Source organism: Drosophila melanogaster, chromosome X (genome assembly GCF_000001215.4).
Source record: "Drosophila melanogaster chromosome X".
NCBI lineage: Eukaryota > Metazoa > Arthropoda > Insecta > Diptera > Drosophilidae > Drosophila > Drosophila melanogaster.
The window spans coordinates 20,670,437-20,697,753 of record NC_004354.4 but is presented as its reverse complement, the minus strand read 5'-3'; the positions used below and the strand labels follow the sequence as shown (position 1 = coordinate 20,697,753).

At 42.1% G+C, this 27,317-nt stretch overlaps 2 protein-coding genes and 2 long non-coding RNA genes across 13 annotated transcripts, besides 7 other annotated features; 2 read left to right on the top strand and 2 right to left on the bottom strand.

Annotated features, from left to right (window-relative positions):
- Positions 1–432: 432 nt before the first annotated feature.
- run (runt) lies at positions 433–7,084 on the bottom strand. 3 transcript variants are annotated; one of them, NM_001298572.1, is made up of 3 exons: positions 6,742–7,084; positions 2,353–3,643; positions 433–1,943 (listed from the first exon to the last, which is right to left on the bottom strand). In NM_001298572.1, exons 2-3 carry the CDS (start codon positions 3,059–3,061, stop codon positions 1,120–1,122), a joined length of 1,533 nt encoding a protein of 510 aa, NP_001285501.1. In that variant the 5' UTR covers positions 3,062–3,643; positions 6,742–7,084; the 3' UTR covers positions 433–1,119. The 3 variants fall into 3 exon arrangements, with proteins under 3 accessions (NP_001285501.1, NP_523424.2, NP_001245786.1); NM_078700.4 differs by lacking the exon at positions 6,742–7,084 and having other exon boundaries at positions 2,353–3,315; NM_001258857.2 differs by lacking the exon at positions 6,742–7,084 and having other exon boundaries at positions 727–1,943; positions 2,362–3,315.
- A 36-nt stretch (positions 7,085–7,120) lies between these two features.
- lncRNA:CR45610 (long non-coding RNA:CR45610) lies at positions 7,121–7,434 on the top strand. The gene has a single exon (NR_123970.1). It is a non-coding gene; the product is annotated as a long non-coding RNA:CR45610 (long non-coding RNA).
- Positions 7,435–10,100: 2,666 nt separating this feature from the next.
- On the bottom strand, positions 10,101–10,935 carry lncRNA:CR43862 (long non-coding RNA:CR43862). The gene is made up of 3 exons (NR_073665.2): positions 10,854–10,935; positions 10,716–10,762; positions 10,101–10,638 (listed from the first exon to the last, which is right to left on the bottom strand). It is a non-coding gene; the product is annotated as a long non-coding RNA:CR43862 (long non-coding RNA).
- A 9,755-nt stretch (positions 10,936–20,690) lies between these two features.
- hydra lies at positions 20,691–26,922 on the top strand. Of its 8 annotated transcripts, none has more exons than NM_134561.7 (4): positions 20,691–20,936; positions 25,378–25,634; positions 25,708–26,085; positions 26,206–26,922. In NM_134561.7, exons 1-4 carry the CDS (start codon positions 20,909–20,911, stop codon positions 26,449–26,451), a joined length of 909 nt encoding a protein of 302 aa, NP_608405.4. In that variant the 5' UTR covers positions 20,691–20,908; the 3' UTR covers positions 26,452–26,922. The 8 variants fall into 8 exon arrangements, with proteins under 8 accessions (NP_608405.4, NP_001245782.1, NP_001245783.1 ...); NM_001258853.1 differs by lacking the exon at positions 20,691–20,936 and adding an exon at positions 21,391–21,514; NM_001258854.1 differs by lacking the exon at positions 20,691–20,936 and adding an exon at positions 21,971–22,092.
- Positions 20,953–21,245: a mobile genetic element.
- Positions 21,531–21,823: a mobile genetic element.
- Positions 22,109–22,303: a mobile genetic element.
- Positions 22,636–22,800: a mobile genetic element.
- Positions 23,040–23,586: a mobile genetic element.
- Positions 23,833–24,027: a mobile genetic element.
- Positions 24,360–24,554: a mobile genetic element.
- Positions 26,923–27,317: the final 395 nt, after the last annotated feature.

The window sequence follows — 27,317 nt, the reverse complement described above, 5'->3', positions numbered from 1 at the left end:
TGTTATCGCTAATGCTCGGAGATAAGTTAAAATGAAAATATTAATTCGCGGTTGGGTTTTCCAATTGTTTTGGTCTGATAATTTTATTTAGATTCTCAGTATGTGAGGCAATTCACGGTCGCATTTTATAATCATTTAATTTTCGATTTCTGCTGGCCTGCTGGCCAACTGTGATAGGAAGTTCATTTTTTGAAAGGGTAAATCCAAATTAAAATAGGCGTTTTAGTTCATTAAGGTGGAATCCTAAAAAGTTAGAATCTAAGAAATATTATGGAAACTTTAATTAAAAGAAAAAATGGCTTTTCATTTTGATTCAGGGATTGGATAGTTTTCAAATGTTTCGTAGTTAAGCTGAAAGGGATTTCCTAAAAGTATCGGGAAAACCTTTTGAGAAATGAAAACAAATACTTCATATTTTTGTAAATACTTTTTGTGTGTGATTTTTGTTTTTTATTTGGTTTTGTTTCAAATTCGATTTTTGTGTTAGATCTCTTTTCGCGCTAAAACTTATGGCTAGACAAAAAAATTGATTTCTCGCTTAGACGACTAGTTAAACATAATGATTAAAAATAGCTAAATTCGCATATTATCCATCGAAAAAAATAGGTTCTCAAAAAAAAAAAGTTATGAGTGTTACAACTAGTTAGCTATGTACAAATTGTGTTGTTGTTGTTTTGTGTTGAAATGAAATTGAACTAAAGTTTGCTTTCTTGGTATTTTCTTTTTGGGCTGAGTTTTTGAGTTTTCGTGTTTTCTGCTGGGATTTGTAAAAAATCCTGGTGAAAATCGAGGGCCTGTGATTCAAACTCGTCGCACGATTTTATGAGTCCGAGCATAAAACTTCGCCGGAGTCTGATTTCCAGGATTGGGGTCCTTTGTCCTATATCCATTATCCATTATCCTCTATCCATAACTTTTGCTCAGCTAGTTGATGCTGCTGCTCCCGCTGCCGTTTATCCTTCTATCCCACTGATGAGGCTGCTCCGTTTGCCGGCCGGAGGCGTCGTAACTTATAACACTATATCACAATTATAATTTTTGCCCGCTTGCCGCTCTGCGTCGCCGCTGTTATATCACTTTGTTTTCTTCATTCCTCCAGATTTTTGGGGATCAGATGCCCTAGTAGGGCCGCCACACGGTCTTCTGCTGCACGGCGGCGCTCTTGATCTTGGTGGTCGTTTCCGGCGACGGCTGGCGGCTGTTGGCTACCGCTCCAGGACCGCTCTCGTGGTAGAGCGGCTTCATGGCCGAGGGCGCCTTCAGGTCGCAGCGCATGCGAAGTGGCGCCACATCCAGGCTCTTGTCCAGGTCGAACTCCGATTTGACCACGTCGATCTGCTCGTCGTCGGAGTCGCCGTCACTGGCGGACTGCTCGTGGATGGAGCTCGTCTCGATGGAGGTGTTTAGCTTCAGCAGGACGTGTTGCTGGGTGGGCGAGGAGCTGGAGGGCCTGGAGGAGGCGGGGCTGACGTGGACCGGCTCGCTCTGGTGGTGCAGGGCAGCATTGCGGGCCCGCAAGCCAGCTGCCGCGGCAAAGTTATACGGATGGAAGGCGTGTGGCGTGGCTGCCTTGGCGGCGGCTGCGGCGGCCACATGGTTGAATGGGAACTGCGGAATGGCATAGGGCGTGGCAGGCGCCGCTCCCGGTGGCGATGGCATCATGGCCGCCGGTTGTCCCGCCGCCGCTGCCACTGCTGCCGCCGGATGGGGATACTCAGATGGCTGAACCGCCGACGAGGAGCTGGTGGCCACCGATGGATTGGGATTTGGCGACACCGAGGAAGCCGAGGACTTGGCCAGTGCCGGATGATGCACCTGGGCCGCCTGGGCGGCTGCCTGGTGGCGGAAGTAGTCCGCATAGCCGTAGGTCATGTACGCCGCATCCAGCCAAGCGGGATTCAGCATGAACGGGTTAAACGCGCCGGGATGGGGATAGCCATAGCCTGGAAGGATAAAGAAAAAGGGCGGGAAGTCAGTAAAGCACAACTCGTATTTCATCGGAATGCGTTTTTAAAAAGGTTGGGGGGATGGTGGGGGATTTGGTTGGCGGCAATGGATCTCAAGATCCTTGGATATGTGTATCAAAACCGAATTGCAAAAGGATAAGCAAAAATAATGATAAAATCTTTAAGATAAAGTGATCAATGCAATCATTTCAAAACAGACTGATCATTTAAAGTTGAGCTTAAAAATGGCATTAGTTATTTAAGATCATAACTAGTTAGTGTTGGCAAATGTTTTCAAAACTATGAATATTGTAATTGAAGATATGCAAACGGTTTCTGAATTGGTTTTTTGGGGATCTTTGGGAGTGGATTAAACTGAAAACATAATGGAAACTAAAAAACTCACTTTGCTTACTTCTTGGCTCCCGTGGCCCGTCGACGGTCACCTTGATGGCTTTGCTGTAGCTGGCGATCTGCACCGGATAGGTGGCAATGGTGATGGTCAGCGTGAAGGACTTGCCGCGTCCCGATCGTCCCACGAAGCGCAGATCGTTGAACTTGGCCACCTGGTTCTTCATGGTCGTGGTGCAGTTCCTCAGCTCGCCGCAGTAGTTTTCGTCGTTGCCGCACTTGATGGACACCAGGGTGCCATCGGGCACGTCGTCCAGGGCGATCACCTTGAAGGCTCCGGGCAGCGACTTGTTCGACCGCCAGTGATTGGGCAGGGCGCTGCAGAGGATCGAGGGCGATCCGGTCTGGGCCAGCTCGCCGTGATACTCCTGCAGCATCTCGTGCAGGCTGGCGAACATGTCGGTCATCGAGCTGGGCATCTTGGCGGAGTTCTGCGGACTGGTGGTGGCGTTGCTGCTCGAGCTGGTGTTGTTCGTGCTGAGATCTGGTGTGGAGCTGCCCGTGCTGCTGGCCGAGTGGGTGCTCGTGTTGGCCAGACTCTGGGCGGGATTGATGGCGATTGCGGAGGCGGTGGTGGCATTGCTACTCTGCTGCGGCCCAGGACCCTGGGCTACCGCGGCCGCTGCGGCGGCTGCTGCGGCGGCGGCAGCGGCCAGGACCTGTGTGTTGTTGGCCACCATCGTTGGACCCGCTGGCAGATGCATCTCGTATCCGAATGTGGAAATCGTAGCCGTAATCCTGGGGCTGTCGACAATTGCCGGTTTTCTATTGCGGATTCTCGGTATGCACTTCACTTTATCGGGGGTCACTTGGAAAAAATTCGTTTGTTTGTTGTTATTGGATTGTTTCGCGATTTCGAACTCTGCTTCTTTCGAGCCTGTTTCTGTTTTCCAAAGTCGAAAACGATATATTTCTCTGTGCGTTCTCGACACGCTAAAGTCGCTGAGTGAACTGATTCTCTGCTGCGATCGTTGGCAGTATTTAAAGTGGAATGCGCTGCTCGCCGCCTCTGTCGACGGCTCTGCCGGCGTTTGTGCCCCGTCCCACTTGCACGGCGCTAGCGCCGTCTCTTTCCCGCCCATTATCCTGGGCGGTATGGTGGTGTGGTTGGCTACCTACGCACACAGGCGCGCCTTTAAGGGTGCCGGGGCAGGTATATATCGGTATATCGAGCAACCACCATTGCCGCCGCAACAACAACCACAGCAAAAAATTTCCCATTTTTCCATTGCGGTCTCTCTGTGTGTTTGTGTGTGTGTGTGTGTTTGGCTGTCGTGTTAGTGTGCCTGTGTACGTGAGAGAGAAGTCGCTTGTTACTTGTGGCCAAAAAGGAAAAAATAACAGCGGAAAAAAGGAAAATCGCATGGGCGAGAGCGAGAAAGAGAGAGAGAGAGTGATGGCCTGGAAATTGCACCAAAGAAAAACTCAAAAAAGAAATACACCGAGACTTTTCCACTCTCTCGCTCTGGCTCTCGCTTCCTCTCTCGCTTTTCCCCACGGGCGGTCTGGAAATTGTGTGCGTTTTCCTTTTCTTCGCTTTGAATTTTATTTTTTCGCCACGCACGCCAAAAGAAAAACGGCCGTGCAACAGTTTCCCATTTTCCACTTCCAGCGGCGCGCGTGTTTTGGCGGCCCTCCTGCGGAGGGGTTCGTCGAGGGGGGCGGGGGCGGGTGGTACAGGTAGGCACCCATGGCCAAACGGGGGGTTCCCTTCACCATCTCCTTCTCGTTCCCTTGCCTTCCCTTTCCCGAGTAGCTAGGATGCCAGGGGCGTCCTGCCGACAGGACATGAGGACTCAATTAGTCAGTGCGAGGAGGGATCAGGTTGCGAAATTATCATAAATATTATCACAAGCATCAGGAGAGCTATATCACTATGACTTTGGGATAAAAGGATTTAAGCCTTTTAATTTCATGGGTGATACGATTGTGGAGTTTGGAAAATTTTGGAACATGGGATTTTCAATTATGATAATAATCTATAGTACATATAGTACACACTATCCCATACTATCATAAGATGAATTATATTTTCCTTTATATTTGTATTTATTATCATATATTTAATTGCTTTCGAAGGTATCTTATCGATTAAGATGAAGATGCCGAAAAAAATATAATAAATATAATAATATATATATATATATATATATAATATATATATCAACATAAGCACGATATTTTAAATACATCATTATTAGTGCTACAAATCGTTTTAATAATCTGTTCAAAAAACTAATCATTTCCAGTGTTAATTTTTTTTTTTTTGAATATGCATCAACGTTATCCATATAATTTCATTTCAAATAAGTTAAGTTAAGTAATTTAAGATCAGATCTAATTAATAAACATATACACGTGCATAACAGTGCGTCCCATTGTTCGAAAATGTCCCAAAAATTAGTGTTTCATTCAAAATAATCAGAAATCCCCGGCTGATCATATTACGGCACACTGATCCCTCAGTGTTGCTCAATGTTTTTCTCGATTCCGCCCAAAATTTACTTTATCGCCGATCTCGGAACTCGGAACTCGATCAACTGATCTGCAATCTCCGATCTGAATCTGTCCAACTAACACCCATTGTCAGGTCCGGTCCACTTCCAGTACTATCTAAGATGCAGTGCCATCGATCTCTCCGGGGATCGAACTTAATCCTAATGCTGATCGGGCGATTATCCTGCGATTAGTCCTGTAAATATTTGTGCGCCTCTCAGTTCGTGTGGCGCAATCCGGCTCGATTTCATTTCCATTTTCGCTGCCTGCGATCGCCGATCCTTGATTGGATCAGGTTTAGCTAGCTGATCGGATTTAATCTGATGCGGAAGTGTCATACTTGGAAGAACATCGAGTATCTTTGGCTGCCTACATTGAACTCTCTTCAAACTAATCTACGTTTACTTAGGTTTTAAGATTTGTACATTTTGCTTAGCGATTGGCTAAGTGATTAGCACATACATAGATAGTAATTCAGATTACGAAACTTAGCTTCAAAAACGAAATATGAACGATTTAATTAACTTAATGTAAAATGGATTAACTGTGTATTAATTCTTAAGAGCTGCTGAATAACACTTGACACTTGACTTGACAATTTAAAGTAATATTCTCAATTCCTTCAACACTCATTTCGTGCAGTGGAACGCAAATCAAGTGCCTGACTGGCCAAAAAATTGCGGCCCACCAAAACAACCTTAAAAACGAGGCCACACAGGACCCGCGAGTTTTCCGAGGTGGCGGACTCTTCCAGGCACCGCGTGGAGGAGGAGGAGAAGGAATGGGGAGCATGGCCATTCTGGTAGGGGAACTACGAGGCAAGACCAACCAAAATGTCGCGAGAACGCGCCGCTCTCAGCTGGACATTATAGACGCACACTTCCAGTAAATCCAGTGTATCGGCAGCGCTGCCTTTTGTACGTGCGCGGCCGCTCGCTGCGAAGGACCTCGTGTCCCTACACCGATTTCACACCATATAGCCCCGGGATATATGGCAGGACAGCGCAGGTTTAGCGGGCGTGCGACAAGGACGCGATTGCCGATGGCCGATTGACGATTGCCGGTTTCCCGGGAAATCAGCGCTCCTGTCGTCGCTTCTTGGATCCTGCTGCGATTCCTTGGCAATTTGCGACAGGAGCTGCCGCAGCACGCGCATCGCAGGACCCGCAGGACCGCCTCATAGGGATCACCGAGCACCAGGCAGTACCTGATCTCCATACCGAACTCGCTACGAGCCCACAGCAGCCAAAAGGATCAACCCTTTTTTTATGGGCCCTCCGATGCTTTTTTGCGGCCCCAAAAAAGTGGGAAAACTATGGGTTTACTGGCTTTGACGTACCTGGCCCTCAGATGTACCATCGCATGTACTGATATCGCACCTCAAAACAGGTAGTCCAACCGCGCAATCTTAATCCTTTGCTTATGAAAGTCAATCGCCCGGATTAAGCAGCACGCCCCGCAAATATTTTGGCCGATTAGCCGCCGCCACGGGCCATAAAATATGTTCCCAAAAAATAAGCAACGAGCATCTGATACGGAAAGTGCCTACCTGGCCACCAAAAACTCAAAGGACTTCGCTTTTTAGCGGGATTAACCGATGGGAGATTAAGGCGACAGTAACCTGTATTCATGTACTCAATATATGCAATGTTTTTCTCACTGCTGTTGAGCAGTTAATTTAAAACAAAAAAGAGCGAGGCTTAATTAGCTGAATTTACTTCTGTACTTCACCATAAAAAATCACTCCCGACTATTTCTTAGTGCAGATATTTTTTGTACAGTAGTTTAGTACGCAAGCTACTTGAATCTGTAAGATACGGTTTCATCTATGCAAATGTCGTGAGCGGTAAATAAAACTTCCAGTGCGATTAAAAGCTTCTGTACTTACCGATCTTACGCAATCTGAACTATATCTTAGTGCAGATTATTTAGAAAAGTATTTTAGTAATCAATCTACGATACAGGCTGCTAACTGTGAGATACGATTTCACTTATGCAAATACCGTGACGTTCCTGAATAAATTTCCTCGAAATGAATGGGTATCAGAACTACGATCTGTGCATTCCGCACCTCCGAGGAACGGACAAACCAGTACTCCGTTCATCCCCCAATCACCACGGCGATCAGTTGAATTATTCATATACGTGCGCAAGATCCCTCCCCCTCGCAGAAAGAGACGGCACCAGGCGAACGAAAGAGAGGCACCTACGCTCGAGGGGCTGGGGTAACCGCAGAGATCGGCCAACCGTTGGCGAGCAGATGCTACGGAAATAGCTGACATCCAAGAGGGGATGATTTATTAGTAGGGCGATCGTTATGGGAGAGAACGAGACGGCTGCGCCGATCGTGGCTCCGCCTCTCCTCATGGAGCTCCTCGCACAACCGTTATCCAGGCTATACTGAATGCACAGGGATCCCAGGAGCCAGGAGCCATTGACCACGGAGAACCCCAGAACCCCCAACAAAAATTACCGACAGAGAGCGGAAAACTCTGGCACCGTGGAAATTCCAGTGGCGCAGGGGAAATGCTCACTGCCACAGGAGAATAAAAAACAAAAGCGACTGCCAATCGAGGAACATTTTTGTACCCTTCGGTGTTTGGTTAGTTTAACTATTTCAAATGACAAGTGAACAATAACAATATTGATGCGTTTTTGAAACGATTATAACGACGAAAAACTGTTTTAACTAAGCATCTGTATAAAGTGAAACTGAAATTCAATTTAAATTATTTAATTTAAGCATGAAACATATTTTGTAGTAAAAAATTAAATATCTTTTAATAGCTCAAAAGCGTTTATAATAAATACAATAATCAATTTATTCAACAAATATTTGTAAAGTATTATAAAACGTGCATAAATGTTTTGTTTTTTTTTTTTAGGGAAAACAAACTTATTATTTCGTTATGAATATATTTGAAAATATACTGAAAAGTGTATTTAACAATTTGTGCCGCCAATTTGCGCATTCTTCTTTATTTACAAAAGGCAGCAGTGGAAAAGCGGAAAAGCGGGCAGCGCGGCGGCAGCGGACCGACTGCGACTGCGGCTGCGGCGTTGTGTAAGTGAATTGTGGTTTGTTGTTTTGGTTGTGGCGCTGGCAGTGCTGCCGGCAGCGACGTCGGCAGCGACGTCGGCAGCGGCTTCCGACCGCTCCTCCCCATCCCCCTCCCCCGCTGGCGACGTCATTCAACCCTCGGAAAAAATTACACCACAGCCGGTTCACCACTTTCCATTGGAAAACGCTTGTTTGAGTGATTTTTTTTCTGCGTTCTGGGGGTGTTTTTTATTTTCTTTCGTGTGGTGAAAAACGGGGAATGAGTGTGTTTCGGGTTTCCTTCTGTTTTTCTTTTTACCTTTTCCTTTTTTTTTTTTTTTTGGTTTTCTTTTTTTTTTTATTCTTTGCCTTTGCGACACTCCCACAAAATTGTGTTTTGGTTAGGTGGCCATGCATTGGCTGGCTTTCCACCGTTTTCCACACACTTTTCCGACTGCCAGCTGTTCTTTGGCCCGTGTGCGCTACTCCATCTTGGCCGAATCCCAGGATCCTTGGATTGCTTGGGACACATGTCATGGATTTTTCAGCGATCATTTGTGCTCCTTGTGTGCACATACATATATATTTCCTCAGTTTTCGTTGACTTGGCCCCTCTCTATTTACTTAAGAACAATGGATTTTTGGCAGGAACGATCCGTAACCATTTTGAATGGACTTTCTTTTGGGCCCGCGACAATTAGCCAAGGGAAAATGGAAGAGGCGAAAATTGGTGGGGGAAAATATGCAGCTGTCCGATCGGCGTTGAAATCCTAATGATCTCTGGCGATTGTTACACATGTCCCCTACAAATTGTTTACAAAAAACTCCCGAAAAAACGGGAAACAGTAAAGAAAAGTCGGAGGAGTGTGCAAGTTGTTTACATTTGTTGGCACAACAAAGGTTCTTCGGTTATGTTTTGGGCTGTTTTTGATCAAAGGACACTTTTCGTGATCATCGGCATCGTTTTATATTATCTTTTGATATTTATAGTAAGTTTTCCATCAATACGAATCATGTGATTTATGGTTTTTCATTCGAGACCTGCCTGTTTTTTCCTATTTTAAATTTACTGAAAGTGTTGATAGGGGATCATTTCTTTATTCTGTTTATTTTTGTTTTGAGTACAAAACTGAATTTTGAAATGCCTAAAACGGGTTAGCTCTCAACGCATCGGCCGCCCTCTGCAGAAGGTCGATCTGTCCTCGATTAAATACGTTTTCCCACCAACCGATCCTCCATTTTATAATGCCTCCCCACCCCCTTTTGTTATTATGAAACCCGCTTTCCCATGCCTCCCCGGCGCTAACTTCTGAACTGCAACTTTTGGCTTTGTAAATGGGTATATATTGTACATACTTAGATATATCGAAATCGCGGCTATATACAGCCAGCACGCTCCGCACACACACATGCCCTCGAACTTCCGATGGGCAGACAATGTGCAGATTAGAGCTGGAAATCCGTTAAGTCCGCCCGAGGAGTGCGTCCTTAATGCGATTGCGACCCCTTTTGGATAGCGGGCAGGAAGCCAGGAACCAGTTTTTAGATCTGTTCCCATTTGATATGTAAAAAACGCACTCCGGCTGGGTATTTCGCATAATTGGCGGCCATTTTGAAGTGGCATATGCCGCGCCATTCGGTTGTAGGGTATCGCGTGGCATCGGTCGGCTTGAATGGTCGGAGGGAGACTTGGCTCCTCTGGTGAGCCTTCGTCCCCGGCTTTTCCTTGATTTTTTCCACATTTTTTGCATTTTCCTGCCATTTTCCCCACTTTTTCCAGCTGCATTGTGTTTTGCTCCCTTTTTCAGCAGTGGCTTAGACTACAGAAGGGGCTTTGCATATTGAATCGTTTTACATATCGTTAGTTAATAAGTTGGCTAATGATGAATTAAAAATTCATTTTATTTAAAAGAACTTATTTATTTCGAAAGGTGTTTCAAATATGCATATATGTACATAAATATTTCTTTATTTTCGTAATTCTTACAAAACTTAACCAGTTTTATTTAGGTCTTGGGTTAAGTTGCCTTAAACCCCAGAAAAAGGACGCCCCTGCTCGTTCGCGGCTCCATGACAACTCTTTTTTACCAAGCTTGTATTGCTCTCTCTGTCCGTTTGGCACGTCCCGTCTCTATCTGGCTGGAAAAACGGAGAGCGCGTCTTGGAAAACGCTCCTGTCCGCCGCACGTTTCATGTTTCAATTTTGTATTTCTTTTTTTCTTTTTTTGCTTGCCCCGTTCGCTTGGCATTTCCTTTTCCTTTCCACCCCGAAAAGCCAGACACCGAGTGGGTTAAAGGGGTGGTCTTCCGCCGGCACTGGTGGCGCGCGGGGGTTAAGGGCGGCGGCAGCTGCGGCCACAAAACTAGTTTGGCTTTGGCTTTGCCAGAGAGAGAGAGAGGTCCTTCGGCCTTCGGTCCTTTAGCCCTTTGGTGCTTGGGCGAACAGAGCGAGATGGCACGAGTGGGCGAACGGGGCGGGGGTTAAACCATATTTTCCACCCACTTTTCTGGTTTTTCCTCTGGTCGACCGTCTTAGCCCGCCAAGGGTTGCAAATCAAAACGCGGTTTGCTGGTTTGTATTTCTGGCCAAAGTCGTCGTAACTTTTCAAGCATCTCCGCGCAGGAAAGAGACGGGTTAACGGGTGCAAGAGAGACGGGAACAGAGCCAGGGATGTGAGGTTAAAAAATAAAACCGAGGAGGAAGCAACGCTCGACATTAAAGAGTTCTCAGCGCCATTATTGACACTTGGGTGCACCGAAAACAAAAACCAAAATTTGAATATACGTTTTAGATCGAATCGCTAACGAAGAACACTACTTACTTTTGGTAAAATGTTTTTGGCATTCATGTGCAAAATTGAATCTAAAACTAAACTAAAACTTGTCACTAATCTTAGTTAATAAGAACATATATACAAATATGACTTATTATCGAATAGAAAATGTAAACCATAACTTACATTAGTTGTATAAAACGTAGGCTATAGTATTTTTGAGCAATGTTTTGGGGGGTTAAGCCCCGGCACCCCATATCACACTTGCAGCCCCTCTCACTGGAAGTTGTCAACTTGTATGCATAATTGCCTTGAATTTTTATGCCCAGCTTGCGCAGTTTTTTACGCTCTCTCTTCTCCCCGTCTCTGTCACTCTCCTATATCGCTGTCTCTCTCTCTTGGGGCTTGGCCTGCCCGGCACTGTGGGGTTAAGCCATTTGTTTGCCGTTCTGTTGTTTGTGTGCAATTTTAGTTTGGGATTTTCGTGGCATTTTTGTGGCCTTTTGTCTGGTTAACCGTGGTTGGTTATTGGTCAACACCGAAAGAGATGGGGATATCGAGTGGGAATGAGAGGGCATGATAGGAAGCGAGTGGGTCAAAAGTTTGTCAATGGAGTAAACCGCTAAAAAAATATTAACTTGACCAAAAATGCTTGATTAACTCGCGTCTCGATTTAAATACGCACATTAAATCGAATGGCAAACAATGGAGGTCTGAAATACAATCATATGTACATACATACATATGTATACACGAATGACAACGTAGAGTTATGGCGAAAAATCAGGATGTCTATAATCGATGTACACATGGTACACAAAGGGGCAATGATGGACAAAAATGGCTTAATTTGTAATTCAATTTGTAATACTATGTAGACTCAAGAATGGTATCATCGGTGTGTAGAGTAGTTAACTTAAGCTTAAGCTACAGTGCAAATACTTGTATTCCTATTAATGTAGCCGTTTAATTAATAAAGGTAACCCAATGCAAACGGATATTTAATATTTACATTTAAATATTTCAATAGAACCCGTTTTACCCCAATTATATTATTTAGTATGTACATCCAAATATATCTGGCTTACGAGTATATGAACTACTTATCGTTATGCATCTTTACAAGATGTTGTACCAATAAAGCAATGAACCTTTAATTACTTTCCCATTGAACTTCTAAGGTAATTCACCGACCCTCAAACAAACTGCTCGACTTTTTTACACCTCAACCGCAGAAAATAGAAAGAAGGACACTGGGCGAAAAAAAAAGACGATCAGTGTGGACAAAGGACGATCGAAATTGTGGCTAAAAAGCCAAAGCCAAAGGACAATGGGCCGCATCCATAAAATGCTTGCTCCAGTTTTTTGACCAATTTTTAGTGCAGTTTTTTGTGAGGCCATCGTTTTTTCTATGGACCAACAAAGGCGCGGATCACTTCCAGCGAAGGACGAGGGATCCTGTGCAGCAATTATGCGGAAAAGCAGAGCAGGAATTCTCAACTTTGCTACAGTTTTTTCCTGCTCGCCCTCTGTTCTGCTTTATGGCCGGCTTGTTAAAAAAGAATCATAAAAATTATTTAGATCTAGATCAGGTCCTCAGCGAGGACCTCATAAATCTGCTGAGCTGACCTACAAATGGCGAAATTCCCAGAAGCCGCAGGACTTGCGTAATAATTTGCATTTTTTTCTGCGCCTCTTAGAAGGAATTTTTTGTGTGCTGGCCGTGGGCCTTCTTCTCTTTTTGCGCTGCTTCATTCATGGGCCCATGAAATTGGCCCAAAAATTACCTAAGAAGCGTAAAACGAGAGCAGCCATAAAGGACCCTCGGGCGTCCTGCTGCGTCGATGTCCTACTTTTTTGCATGTTTTTCGAGCAATAAAAATCCTGTCGTCGAGGATTTCCGAATTTTTTTCGCCCTAAAAAGATTGGAGGGAGCCGAAGATTCGAACTAATTGAGGCGGGTGGTGCATAGTGCCTCTTTATGATGGATTGATCCCTGAACGGCTCTCGCCCCTCGACTGACCTCATAAAAATTTCCAAAAATAGAAAAAAAACAATATAAAGAACTTATGCTGCTCGACCAAAAAAATAGAACACTAAAAACTGGTCAGAAACTGGAGCAGACACAGCGAAATTGCCATACCTTTGTGTTTTTTTTTTTATTTGCATTTGTATTTTTATTTTTTGTTCAGTATCCCTGCCAGCGGCACCTGCTGTTTATTGCCAACATGTCGCGATTTTTTCGTACACCATAAAAAAAATGAGGTGGGAGTTTCGCAGTCTAACCCCCAAAAACAGTGAGCTGCTCGTTAGGAAGGCTAGAAACAACAGCAACAACAGAAACAACAGAAACAGAAGAGGAAGCGACGAAGGATGTGGGTAACTCTTGTTGTGTTAATAATTTGACATTTTATTTGTCAAAAAGAAGAAATCTGCGGGGCAAACAATCAAAAATGCCAACACTTGGGCTATAAAAAAGTAAACAAAGCGCAAGGAAAGCGGAAAATGGAAAACCCGTCCTTCCTCCAGACGGCGTGAAAAGTTTGCACAAAGGGATTTATGACAGTAGTCAAGTGGGGCAAATGTGCAAATTCACAAAATACTTCATCAAAAGTTGCGAAAGTCGCGCTCCCAACGTTTTTTTTTTTGCCACTTACACAGCATTTAATCGAGATTACAATTTGCCAGACATTTAATCAGTATATTTCTATAGATAGAAATAATTTCAATCTACGGAAACTACCATCTTTGTCCCAAAAACGAATGCAAAAAATCAGGAAATCCCTGCGAAAATACCCTCAAGATTAGTCTAAACAAATTGTTATTGAATACAAGCAAATCGGCGCATAAAGGTAAAGTTTTATAGCCATTTTGCATTCGCATTGACCCTTCCTCCAGGCCAAAACCAAAACAGCTCCCCACAGACTGTTGAAAATAAACCCCAAACGGAATCGAAGTGCTCCCCCGATAAAGCGCATAATCGCTAAAAATTCTCATGTTCATGTAATTTGTTTGGCATTCCAGTTGGGATTGGTTTCTGGGATCGGGGATCTGGAGTCGGGGTTCTGAACTTTGTTTGGGGTTTGGGTTACGGAGGTGTCATAATATATGGACACCGATTGCATAAGGCACTTCGCACAGTCACAGGTGACGGGGGCTGCCATTTCTGTGGTGTTTTCTAAGGTATAGTAGGGTATGTTGGGTATATGACAAAAAATGCGGAGACAATGGACAAATAAAAATACCATGCATTTCATTATGCAATTGTAAGATAATTGTTATAACAATGGGCTAGGACAAATGCCTATTGATTATCTTAAAAGTGTTAAGTGTGAGTTTTCTTGTTCATATGTGACACTTTAATTCAATGTGTTCTGTTATTAATCCTTCCAGCACCTAGTTTTATCATAAGTCTGAAACATAACATACTTAGGATCGTATTGCCAAAAGTTCTTGAAACAGGGTAAGCCTGGGTCCTTACAGACATCGCAAGTTTCCCCAGGCTCGTTTGTATGCTTAGCATGATTACATTGGGCTACCCCCAAAGTCGAGTTCCGTATGCAAAACGTTTCGTGTTCGGTTGTTGTTTATTTATTCGCGCCTCCCGTTGCAAAGTAATCCTTTCCGGGGCTGCAAGTGCTCAACTGCCATTCCCCCTTTACGTTTTCCCGCTGTCCCCGCCATTTCCCGCTTGCAACCTTTCTTGGCCCTGTTTGCTGACATTTTCGCGTTTCGGGTTTGTCAGCAACGTCCTTGCCGGCTGTCATTCCATTTTGCATTCACAAGGAGCCGCGGCAAAGGTGGATGGAAAGTGGGCGGAAAATGGGGATGAAACTTCGTGGCGGGTGGGGTTTTGGCAACACTCAAGCGGCACAAAAGGTGATTGCGATTGCGAATTCCGTTGACGTTTTTATGGCGCATTCAGTAAACCAAACAATTGCCAAACTCAAAGGCAACTCCTTCAGGCACTGCAAAAAAATATCTGCCTATACAATGTCACATGCAAATAATATGAACAGTATATTATACTAAATTCTATGCGTCTTTTGACAATCTACAAATCCTCTAAGGTGACTTACACAAATAAATATTAATTAATATAGACCAACACTTTAGGAATTTAGGAATTCATTGGAATGTGGTCGTATTTATTCTCAGTGCCCTCACCACCCACTCTATAACCAAACACACACCTGCATACATACCTACCATTGTTGTTGACTTCAGAACTCAACTCGCAACTCCGCGACAGTTGAACATTTTTCGCCAAAACCGAACAACAACACCAACAACAACAGCGCCGGCAAAAAGGACAAAGGGCAAAAAAAAAGGATTTGCTCGGGCATGAACACCCCCTCCCACTCTTTTCACTTTTTTTTTTTTGCAAATTTTTATGGTTTGTTTAACAAAACGCAACGTTATATAAGCAGCAGTGGAGTTAGCCGGAAAACAGGAAGGGAAAATAAATGGAAGGATTGCAAAGAAGGAAGGGATTGGCAAGAGTTAGCGGGAAAGTGTCCTTGACTTGCGCGCTCTCGGCAAAATAGGAAAGTGTCAAAGAAACTGTAAGGAAACTGTAGGGAGAATCTCAAAATTAACTCGAATATTCCGCGGAAATTGTTGTGTTCATGCAATGTTAGCGTCTTCTCTTCAATGAAAGGATACGAGTTCCTTGTATCTTGGCGTTTTGTCAAAGGAGTAATAAAAGTTGCAAATAATTCTTGAAGGTCAGTAAAGTTGGGTTATTTAGTTAAATAGGCAAAATGGAGAATACAAATGGAATTTATATACTATCAACTAGCCGTCTAGCAGTTTCCTCTGATCCAACTAGATTATAAATTTTATACTGCTGAAATTACGCAACTCAACTGCCGCTACTTGAATAATTGGTATAATTCCCAAAATCCCATCCACAAGTCTGTCCAAAAAGGTGGTCATGAATCGCCTTCGAGACGGAGCCAACCCATCTGGTCCGCTGTCAACTGTCCGTCAGAGTCAGAAAAAGGACCTCCTCTTGTCGAGGTCGGCGGGTATCATTAACATAACAGCTCGAGTTGGGCAGCGTTTCGGTACCAATCCGCTCGACATCCCATGTGGCAGCCTTGAGTGGCCACTTGGCTTTGGCACTCATGTAAATCGACACAAATCGCTCGACAAATTTGCCATAAATCCGTATCATTTGCCCAGATTCTCATTTCGCCAAATGTCAAATGCACATTAACGGACACACAAAAACACACAGTCCCGTTTTGATGGGGGTTGGGCAAATGCGAAATGGGAAATGGGAAATGGGAAACGTTAAACGTTAAACGGGAACTCGGAAAATCGGAAAATCGGGAGGGGGAAATGGCAATGAGCATGAGATTGCCAAACACCAGCACACCAGCACACCCGGAAAATCGGACAAAGTCGGACAATGAGTGACAGGCAGATTGCAAAATTGAAAATATGACAACAGAGGATCCCCGTTTTTGGGAAAAACCCGCTGCTTAGGGCGCTCTCTCGCCGTCCCTTTCACAATTTTCCGACTTTTCCTTCCTTCCGGCTATGCCCAGCTACGGCAAAAACTGTTTGACAGCCAGCCGAAGTTAAGCCCGATTCCCAATCCCGAATCCGATTTCGATCCCATCCATCTGACCAGCCGACAATTGAACATATTTCGCTGACATTTTAATTAATTTGACACTCGGTCGGGAGGTTTCGCTTCGGTTTCTTCTTTTTTCGTGTGTGTCGTCCTGGGGTTTTGTTTTGGGCGAGGGGGATTACGCGGCATTTGCCGCTCTTCGCCAGTTGCAACATTTAATAAAACTTAATCACCAAATTAAATGACAGCGGCGGCAGTTTTTGGGAAATTCTCCCAAGTTCTTATGGGCTTTTATTGGCGGAAATTGTGAATTTGATTAAACTAACGGAGGAGATCATTATAACTAAAGAGATTCGTATGGTTTCTATCTGCATTTTACTTTCTCAGTGTTTAGCCATTTGTGTTATCTTCTTGTTATATCGAACACTTTAATCTTAATATTATTCCAGCTGCACACTCCATAAATATACATATAAATATTATAAACATTTTTAATTCTTTTATTACCAGTTTCTATTAATTTTTCTAAATTATAGCGCACTGATTTTCGTTCGATTTGAATGTTTTGAAACTTCCCAAATCGCCCCGCCCCCCGTGACTCACGTCCTCCCAATCTTCGGTGACCATTTCGATGAGGCGCGTCCAAAGTCGACTAATTAAAACTAAACCCTTTTGCGCGGTACCCACCCATAGAAGAGATCGGGATTTAGGATTCTGGACTTCGGGCGAATCAGCCGCGTTAATTGCCGAGTTTTTGGGATGCGTAGAGCCGAGCGGAACCAAAGTAAGCCACACTTTCCGGAAAGCCGGACTAGCGGCGATCCTTGGGAGCGAAAGTCAAACTGAAAGTCAAAGGATTAGGAGTGCGGAATCCTCAATCCTGAATCCGGGGATCACTGGGCGAAAGGGGTGCGGCTGTGTTTTCAAAATACTCGTAAACAAAAATCGCAAAAGTGCAAGGGGCAACGCCCAGGATTTCGACGCATTGACCTAGTTGTCCTCCTACAAGGGACGCGGGATGTGGACTTTGGAAGATAGGATTTCGGTTTCGATTTTCGGGTGGGCGAGGACGAGAGTGTCCTTGCTCGTGACCGCGGGGGCTGCCTTAATTGCCTGCAACTAATTATGAATAGTGGCAAAAGGAGTGAGAACCGTGGCGGGAAAAGGGAAAACTGCCGGGAACCGGGCCGCGAAAGGAGTATGGCACTACTGTTTGTCCTTGCCGCGATTGTCGTCATTGTTGTTTGCAATTGTCATCTTTATAGATGATGCCATTGTCCCTCGGCCGCCGGCACCCGTAAAATTCGGCCGGATTAGTGGCGTACAGCTAGTGAAAGGATTAAAACGAAATTAGACGCAGGTAGGCCGATGCGGGAAAATCATCAAATGGTGAAATGCTGAAATGGTGAAATGCTGAAATGCCTAAATGGAGAGATGGAGAGATGCGGAAAATCGGGAAAAAGGCGAGCGCGAACTGCCGAACTGGAGATCTCGGCTTCTCAAGGGCTTAATTGAAATTAATTATGCGGGGGCCCTTAAGTGTGCGACCTGTTCAATTATGCAAGCGGCAACTTTGAGAAGTTTTTCACACCCCTTTGTACGGAGCAGGCGACAGGTTCACATAATTAATGCAGGCGATGAGTGAAATGAAGGGGTTAAGCAAATTCAAGGATCAAGTCGAGAATAGGAATACCCTTTAAGCCTTTGATTTTGTTAGTAAATGAAGAGAGCGAGTTTATTATTTGATTGATTACATTTACAATATAAGTTCAACGAATTTGTTTACCTTATAATTTACAGGTATGAACTTTTAAGTTCAGTTTTGATTGGTTTTTCTAGGCGTCTTTCTTTATAGTTTCAGTCTTAACTTTAAAGCAATACATAATTAAGTATATTCATTTTAAATTCATAGTAAATATCATTTAAGTAATATATTCGTCAACTGGAGATATTCGTCAAAAAGATTCCGACTTCGTTGCCGTCTAGGGTATACAAGTTACAGACATAGAGACCCCACCCTTCGTCCTGTTTTTTTTTCGGGGGTGTCGTGGGATTTTTCAAGGACAGCTCGAACCGCATTACGAACCTTAATGCCAGGCTTTTGCACTTTTCCTTTTCGCTCATAAAACGGCGCTTAATGCGACTCTTGTCAATAATCAATTTTCGCTGAGCCGCTTCGCCTAATAATGCCAATTTATTTTCATGGCTGGAAAAAAGCGCAGAGAAACTAAGCATCAAATAAAAAGAAAGGGGTTGCAAAAGGGTTTTTTGTGTGGCAGTGTGTGACACACGTGAGCGGAAAATGCCGGCAATTTATCTGTTTGATTTTCAGATATGCCAAGTCTAAGTCGTGGAAAAATCGCTCAAGATAACCGGAGCGACATCCGCATGGGAATCAGTCAGGGATATGCAGAACATACGTATATGTTTCCCTAAATCCGCGTCTTTGCCAGACAAAGGACTGCATTAGGGAAGGAAAATTGGGCATATCAAATGGGCGTAGCTAAGGAAAATATAATATGATACAGTTCAAAAAGGTTTATAAATATAACTGGTGTTTTTTATGTTTTTATTTTGCAGCTAACCATTATGTTGCCTGATTTTTTAATAGTTCTCAAGTGCCTCTTCGAGTGTTTCTTGACTTTTAAAGAGGCTGCAGGAACTACAGGACTTCAGGAAGGTATTTGCCATTCATGAAAAAGAGACATCTTCATCGGCAGATGCCACCCAAATTGGTCAAAACTCTTTTGTGCCGATTTGACCATTAACTAATGGCCTGGATCGAAGACAAAGCCAACGCAGGTGGCCCTGCACCTCGGGTCCTTCGAGTGTTTCTGCTCTCGGGCAAGAATGAATGCCAGTTTTCTGCGTTGGCCATACACAAGCGGCGAACTGAGAGCCCAAAACACACCTCACCTAATGACAACAATTAGGGCAGCCGGAACTCGCTCGGTGACTAAACAAGATTTCCCCAGGACTTCGGCAGGACACTCGACGACATAATCAGGCAGCCAACTGCCACGTGGGGTGTCCAAGTGCTCAAATGCTCAAAATGGCAACGAAATCACCAGGACATGCATACATGCACAAATGGCGCAAAAATTGCAGACACTTCAATTATGAGTTGGGTAAATATTTTTGTGCAAACAACGCAACAGGATACCAATTCACTGAAGCATTATCAAAATCTGCCCATGTGCAATGTGAATAACTCAATTTGACACAAAAGTCAATGGATGAGCAGATCTGCGAGTCGGAATCCAAGGAAGCCACCCCGGAAGCCAAGGTAAACAGAAAGGAACTCGAGGACCCCGCATTGTTTTCCAGATCAACGGGGAACCCTATTTACCCGTATATGTAGACTTTTTTTTTTTAAATTTACAGTAAGGTCACCGACAGAATTAGATGTCTTTTTATTTAAGACGCCCGCTATAATTTTTAATAATATGCCGTAAGTACGAACATATTTTTATGCGACTTATAGTATTAATAATTAAGAGTCTATGGAATCGTACGACTTCCCAGTCTTATCTCATAAATTAAATAATAAACTAACGCCAAACTAGATTCAGATAAAGCTGGCTAAGATTCTGCCTCGAGGCTCGTTATTGAATCAACAAACAACTACTTTATACAATTGATATATGATATTATTTTTGTTCGCAAATTTGTTTCACTATGTCGACAAGGTCTTTATTTTTTGCGCACACTTTTCCGGGCAGCTGTTGTTGGCCTTCTGCCTGTATTTTCGGCTAAGGATTTTTGGGATCGGCATCTCAGATTGCGTAAGCCATAAAAATCCAGGCCAGGATCCTTCTGCGAACACGGATCTTCGCGTGTCAGCCTAAAAAACTGGAACTGCACGCAACTGGATGGAAAAAATGAACACAAAAAAGCGAGGCACAAAAAGGATATATCCACGCGTCATAAAAAGGCAAGGAAAATTCTGGCGAAAAATTGAAAATCTCTAGACAACATTACGCAAAACGCAATCGGCGAACCGAGACTGTAAATCAAATAATAAAAAATCGACGCGAACGAACAAAAAAATAACGAAACTTGCCTTGGTTACGGTGAGTCTTGAGTTCAGTTTTTTAGTTCTGTAGCTCAGTTTTTTCCTCACCAAATTACGACGAAAAAGCGACAGAAAAAACGCGAATCTGTTTACGACTTTCGGATCAGGATTTATGGCCCAGGTCTAGATGATGTAACCGTAGGATCCTCTGCAAAAATCGCGTATCGTAAAATGTGCGGCTGCTAATGAGGTGCTGGATGGAAAGGGAGGGGGTATACACGGCTATTACTGGAGGCTACAGAACGTCATTTTATACTTAAGACAATTTATTTTTTACGATTGGTATCAGGTAACACTTAGAAATGTATCATTTAGTAAAATTTGGGTCAAAGAAGCCATTGACATTTCTATCATCCGTTATACTCATTCGTTAACATCAAAATCAGTTAGACCTCTCTGAAATCAAAAATTTGTTACAACCAAATTTTTCAATACATTTTTACATTCAGCTACAATATGTATTCTGGTGTATTCTATCATTCATTATACTCATTCGTTAACATCAAAATCAGTTAGACCTCTCTGAAATCAAAAATTTGTTACAACCAAATTTTTCAATACATTTTTACATTCAGCTACAATATGTATTCTGGTGATTTAAAGACATCGCGTAAGTACGAAACAATAGAGATTGTTATAGTCGAGATCCCCGACTATCAGATACCCGTTACTCAGCTAGTATGCATTCGAACTCGATATTTCATAATTTTTCTGGGATACCAATAGATATTGGGAAATAAAATGAGAAAATCTTTAAAAATGTATCAAAAGTGTGGGCGCGACAGTTTTGGGTGGTTTTAGGGCGTTAGAGTGGGTGTGGCAACGTGGATCAACAAACTTGAGCTGCGTCTCTATGCTGAATCTCAACCTTCTAGCTCTTATAGTTCTTGAGATCTCGACATTCGTGCGGACAGACGAACAGTTGTTAATCTACGAGTTACGGATATAACAATTTAATTTCTACGATTGATATTAGGTAACACTTAAAAGAACCAGTCACCTTTTGTTCCATCATTTAGTATAATTTGGGTCAAAGTGGCCATTGACATTTCTATCATTCATTATACTCATTCGTTAACATCAAAATCAGTTAGACCTCTCTGAAATCAAAAATTTGTTACAACCAAATTTTTCAATACATTTTTACATTCAGCTACAATATGTATTCTGGTGATTTAAAGACATCGCGTAAGTACGAAACAATAGAGAATGTTATAGTCGAGATCCCCGACTATCAGATACCCGTTACTCAGCTAGTATGCATTCGAACTCGATATTTCATCATTTTTCTGGGATACCAATAGATATTGGGAAATAAAATGATAAAATCTTTAAAAATGTATCAAAAGTGTGGGCGCGACAGTTTTGGGTGGTTTAAGGGCGTTAGAGTGGGTGTGGCAACATGGATCAACAAACTTGAGCTGCGTCTCTATGCTGAATCTCAACCTTCTAGCTCTTATAGTTCTTGAGATCTCGACATTCGTGCGGACAGACGAACAGTTGTTAATCTACGAGTTACGGATATAACAATTTAATTTCTACGATTGATATTAGGTAACACTTAAAAGAACCAGTCACCTTTTGTTCCATCATTTAGTAAAATTTGGGTCAAAGGAGCCATTGATTTTTCTATCATTCGTTATACTCATTCGTAAACATCAAATTCAGTCAGACCTCTCTGAAATCAAAAATTTGTTACACCTAAATTTTTCAATCCGTTTTTACATTTAGCTACAATATGTTTTCTGGTGATTTAAAGACATCGCGTAAGTACGAAACAATAGAGAATGTTATAGTCGGGATCCCCGACTATCAGATACCCGTTACTCAGCTAGTATGCATTCGAACTCTAGATTTCATCATTTTTCTGGGATACCAATAGATATGGGGAAATAAAATGAGAAAAACTTTAAAAATGTATCAAAAGTGTGGGCGTGTCAGTTTTGGGTGGTTTTAGGGCGTTAGAGTGGGTGTGGCAACATAGATCAACAAACTTGAGCTGCGTCTCAACTGCGACAGACGGACAGTTGTTAATCTACGAGTTACGGATATAACAATTTAATTTCTACGATTGATATTAGGTAACACTTAAAAGAACCAGTCACCTTTTGTTCCATCATTTAGTATAATTTGGGTCAAAGTGACCATTGACATTTCTATCATTCGTTATACTCATTCGTTAACATCAAAATCAGTTAGACCTCTCTGAAATCAAAAATTTGTTACAACCAAATTTTTCAATACATTTTTACATTCAGCTACAATATGTATTCTGGTGATTTAAAGACATCGCGTAAGTACGAAACAATAGAGAATGTTATAGTCGGGATCCCCGACTATCAGATACCCGTTACTCAGCTAGTATGCATTCGAACTCGATATTTCATCATTTTTCTGGGATACCAATAGATATGAGAAATGAGAAAAACTATAAATGTATCAAATGCTGAATCTCAACCTTCTAGCTCTTATAGATTGATATTAGGTAACACTTAAAAGAACCAGTCACCTTTTGTTCCATCATTTAGTATAATTTGGGTCAAAGGAGCCATTGACATTTCTATCATCCGTTATACTCATTCGTTAACATCAAAATCAGTTAGACCTCTCTGAAATCAAAAATTTGTTACACCTAAATTTTTCAATCCGTTTTTACATTCAGCTACAATATGTTTTCTGGTGATTTAAAGACATCGCGTAAGTACGAAACAATAGAGAATGTTATAGTCGGGATCCCCGACTATCAGATACCCGTTACTCAGCTAGTGTTCATGCAAACGCGATATTTCATAATATTTCTGGGATATCACTATTAATATCTATCTCTATATATATACATATATATATGTATGTATATATATGTATAATAGTGATATCGCAGAAAAATTTTGAAATATCGCGTTTGCCTGAACACACACACACATATATATACATATCTGTATATATATATACGGATATATATATCTGTATAAATTAGAAAAACTTTAAAAATTGATCAAAAGTGTGGCCGTGGCAGTTTTGGGTGGTTTAAGGGTGTTAGAGAGTGGGCGTGTTAAAAAGTTGTTTCGCAAATCGATAGAAATTTACACGAATAATAAAATTATGAAAAAATATTAAAACATTTTGCAAGAGTGTGGTCGTGGTAGTTTTGGGTGGTTTTAGGGCGTTAGAGTGGGTGTGGTAAAATAGATCAACAATCTTAAACTGCGTCTATGTCTCTAGAATTTGTATGCTGAATCTCAAACTTCTAGCTCTTATAGATCTACGATTGATATTAGGTAACACTTAAAAGAACCAGTCACCTTTTGTTCCATCATTTAGTATAATTTGGGTCAAAGGAGCCATTGATTTTTCTATCATTCGTTATACTCATTCGTAAACATCAAATTCAGTCAGACCTCTCTGAAATCAAAAATTTGTTACACCTAAATTTTTCAATCCGTTTTTACATTTAGCTACAATATGTTTTCTGGTGATTTAAAGACATCGCGTAAGTACGAAACAATAGAGAATGTTATAGTCGGGATCCCCGACTATCAGATACCCGTTACTCAGCTAGTATGCATTCGAACTCTAGATTTCATCATTTTTCTGGGATACCAATAGATATGGGGAAATAAAATGAGAAAAACTTTAAAAATGTATCAAAAGTGTGGGCGTGTCAGTTTTGGGTGGTTTTAGGGCGTTAGAGTGGGTGTGGCAACATAGATCAACAAACTTGAGCTGCGTCTCAACTGCGACAGACGGACAGTTGTTAATCTACGAGTTACGGATATAACAATTTAATTTCTACGATTGATATTAGGTAACACTTAAAAGAACCAGTCACCTTTTGTTCCATCATTTAGTAAAATTTGGGTCAAAGGAGCCATTGATTTTTCTATCATTCGTTATACTCATTCGTAAACATCAAATTCAGTCAGACCTCTCTGAAATCAAAAATTTGTTACACCTAAATTTTTCAATCCGTTTTTACATTTAGCTACAATATGTTTTCTGGTGATTTAAAGACATCGCGTAAGTACGAAACAATAGAGAATGTTATAGTCGGGATCCCCGACTATCAGATACCCGTTACTCAGCTAGTATGCATTCGAACTCGATATTTCATCATTTTTCTGGGATACCAATAGATATGGGGAAATAAAATGAGAAAAACTTTAAAAATGTATCAAAAGTGTGGGCGTGTCAGTTTTGGGTGGTTTTAGGGCGTTAGAGTGGGTGTGGCAACATGGATCAACAAACTTGAGCTGCGTCTCAACTGCGACAGACGGACAGTTGTTAATCTACGAGTTACGGATATAACAATTTAATTTCTACGATTGATATTAGGTAACACTTAAAAGAACCAGTCACCTTTTGTTGCATCATTTAGTAAAATTTGGGTCAAAGGAGCCATTGATTTTTCTATCATTCGTTAGACTCATTCGTTAACATCAAAATCAGTCAGACCTCTCTGAAATCAAAAATTTGTTACACCTAAATTTTTCAATCCGTTTTTACATTTAGCTACAATATGTTTTCTGGTGATTTAAAGACATCGCGTAAGTACGAAACAATAGAGAATGTAAGAAACTGCTGAATATATGAGATACAGTGATATACCACCAACGTGTTCTTCGATTCATAAGAATACATATTGATTAAGCCTAAATATTATATTGCTAAAGATATTGCTCTTAATCCTAAGCAGCTATCTACTTTGCGTTTGTACACTTGGCAACATGGTCTAGGGCGTTGGTAAAGCACCAAGACTTGGAGTTTTAGTTTTCACCAAATTTCCTAACAATATGGGTTTTTTTGTTGACAAGAAATTACAGAAATATTTGTTATATACTTTTGATTAAACCTTAGTTTCTACTTCCACACCACCAATTGGAATACGTTACAATCGGTAAAGAGTATAATTTCAGTGTTTAAGATTAAGATCGCATAATAAGATAATCATACTGTATTTTATTTTTAATATACAACTCACTTCCATGCTTGCATGGAACTAAACTATATACTTATACTCTTAAGAATAATGAAAATGTTATATCTAATTTTAGAAGTCCGACGTTTAGCGAAGTCGGTTACTTTTCTTTGCCGCAACGCTTCGGAATATTCCTGGAAGAATTCAGGATTCGAGGTACGCTCGGGCGTAGCTTCTGCATGCAGGCTTCCCAAGTGCCCAACACTCCAGAGGATTCCAACCAATCGTGACGTCAATGAGAGGGAGAAACCCTATTCCACATTCAAAATAGAACACGATCGAACACGAATCCAGGAAATGTGGCAAAGGTCCAGAATAGGGGCCAGAGAGCAGGTGTGTTACATTGTTTGCCAATTAGTTATTTACCACAGATCAATTGTAATGGGCTTAATAATCCGGAAAGCAGAAAAGCCTCCGCGGCTATCAGCCCGCCAATTCTGACGTGAATACCGATTCAAAGGAAACCATCAATGCCCTGGACAAAGTGAAGCGCATAGAGGAGCGGCGTAAAATCCAAAACAAGATGCGCGCCCTCATGGAAGAGCAGCACATGAAGGACGAGCGAATCCAGGAGGAGAAGGATCGTGTGATCAGGAAGGAGGTTCTCGTCGAGCGAGATCCGGCCAGGAAGCAAACATTCGCGGAGTACTCTCCTTTCCGCAACCGAGAGAAGGGCAAACCAGAAACCTGGGTTTCAGCCACCGTTTTGGCGGCAACGGGAAAAATGCAGCAGCATAGATACATGCAGACTCCTCCGAAGAAGATGAACCCCCTTAAAGTAGAAGTGAGTAGAAGTCCATCATATTTTAATGGCAAGTTCTATATGTACATGATAGTAACTAAAAATTTGTATGTAGAACTTCTAGATTAATCTTTTGACCATCTTTTTATAATCAATCCCTAGGTCGTGGTTCAAAAGCCGAGCCAATCAGTTCGAGAGAAATCGGCCACCGGCACCACATCCGGCCAACCCAATCATACCCATACCGACATGTCCAGTCGTGCGAAATGGGCCAAGGCCGCCTTGGAGTTGCACAAGAAGCGCGCCAAAGAAATGGACGATATCCTATCTCTGGGAGGATACTCCAATGAATCTGCCTGCCTGAAATTGAGTGAACTATCTTCTATGCGCAAAGCAAGACGTCACTAGGCAATGAGACATCTACACATTCCGTTTTGAAAATATCCCGGAGCTTGAACGAATCGATCCTGACTTATAGCTTTGAACCTCATTACATTACTCTCTTTTAAGTGTGACTTTTCGGAGGCAACGCATATTCCTACATCATGTTGACATTCCGTTTTGAAAATATCCCGGAATGGGAGCAAACCCCTATAGATCCAGACTCAATCCTGACTTGTAGCATTGAACCTCATTACAGGACTCTCTTTTAAGTGTGACTCTTCGGAGGCATAGCGAAAGAAAAAAAAAAACCCGGAATGGGAGCAAATCACACCAGATCCAGACTCGATCCTGACTTGTTGGACCCCATTACAGGACTCTCTTTTAATTGTGACTTTTCGGAAAAGCGAACTAAATCTTATAAATATTATTTATACCATTTCTAGAAGATATATTTTTGGATAAATCTAATAAAAAAAAAACACACACTTTTTAAAGAAAAATATATTTGGATTTATATCTACAGACTTAAGGAAAATTACACGCATTTCCTTTGCCTTAAAACCATCTCTTTTGCTTATGCCAGCTATTTATTTTCCCGCTCGGTTATGACCCAAGCACTGGGCACCGGTGTTCTTAGGGGTCTTGCATCAGAGTCACCTGAAGGGAATAGACAGGATTGATCAATATAAGCTTTCTTCTGATTTCGAAACTAAGTTCCAGACTCGATCCTGACTTGTAGCATTGGTGGACCCCATTACAGGACTCTCTTTTAATTGTGACCTTTCGGAAAAGCGAACTAAATCTTATAAATATTATTTATACCATTTCTAGAAGATATATTTTTGGATAAATCTAATAAAAAAAAAACACACACTTTTTAAAGAAAAATA

Coding starts and splice junctions, on each gene's coding strand:
- run (NM_001298572.1), bottom strand. CDS start 3,061: ATGCATCTGCCAGCGGGTCCAACGATGGTGGCCAACAACACACAGGTC. Junction 1,944..2,352: donor GGAGCCAAGAAGTAAGCAAA/GTGAGTTTTTTA, acceptor TTATCCTTCCAG/GCTATGGCTATCCCCATCCC.
- hydra (NM_134561.7), top strand. CDS start 20,909: ATGTATTCTGGTGATTTAAAGACATCGC. Junction 20,937..25,377: donor TGGTGATTTAAAGACATCGC/GTAAGTACGAAA, acceptor ATCTAATTTTAG/AAGTCCGACGTTTAGCGAAG. Junction 25,635..25,707: donor GAATAGGGGCCAGAGAGCAG/GTGTGTTACATT, acceptor TCCGGAAAGCAG/AAAAGCCTCCGCGGCTATCA.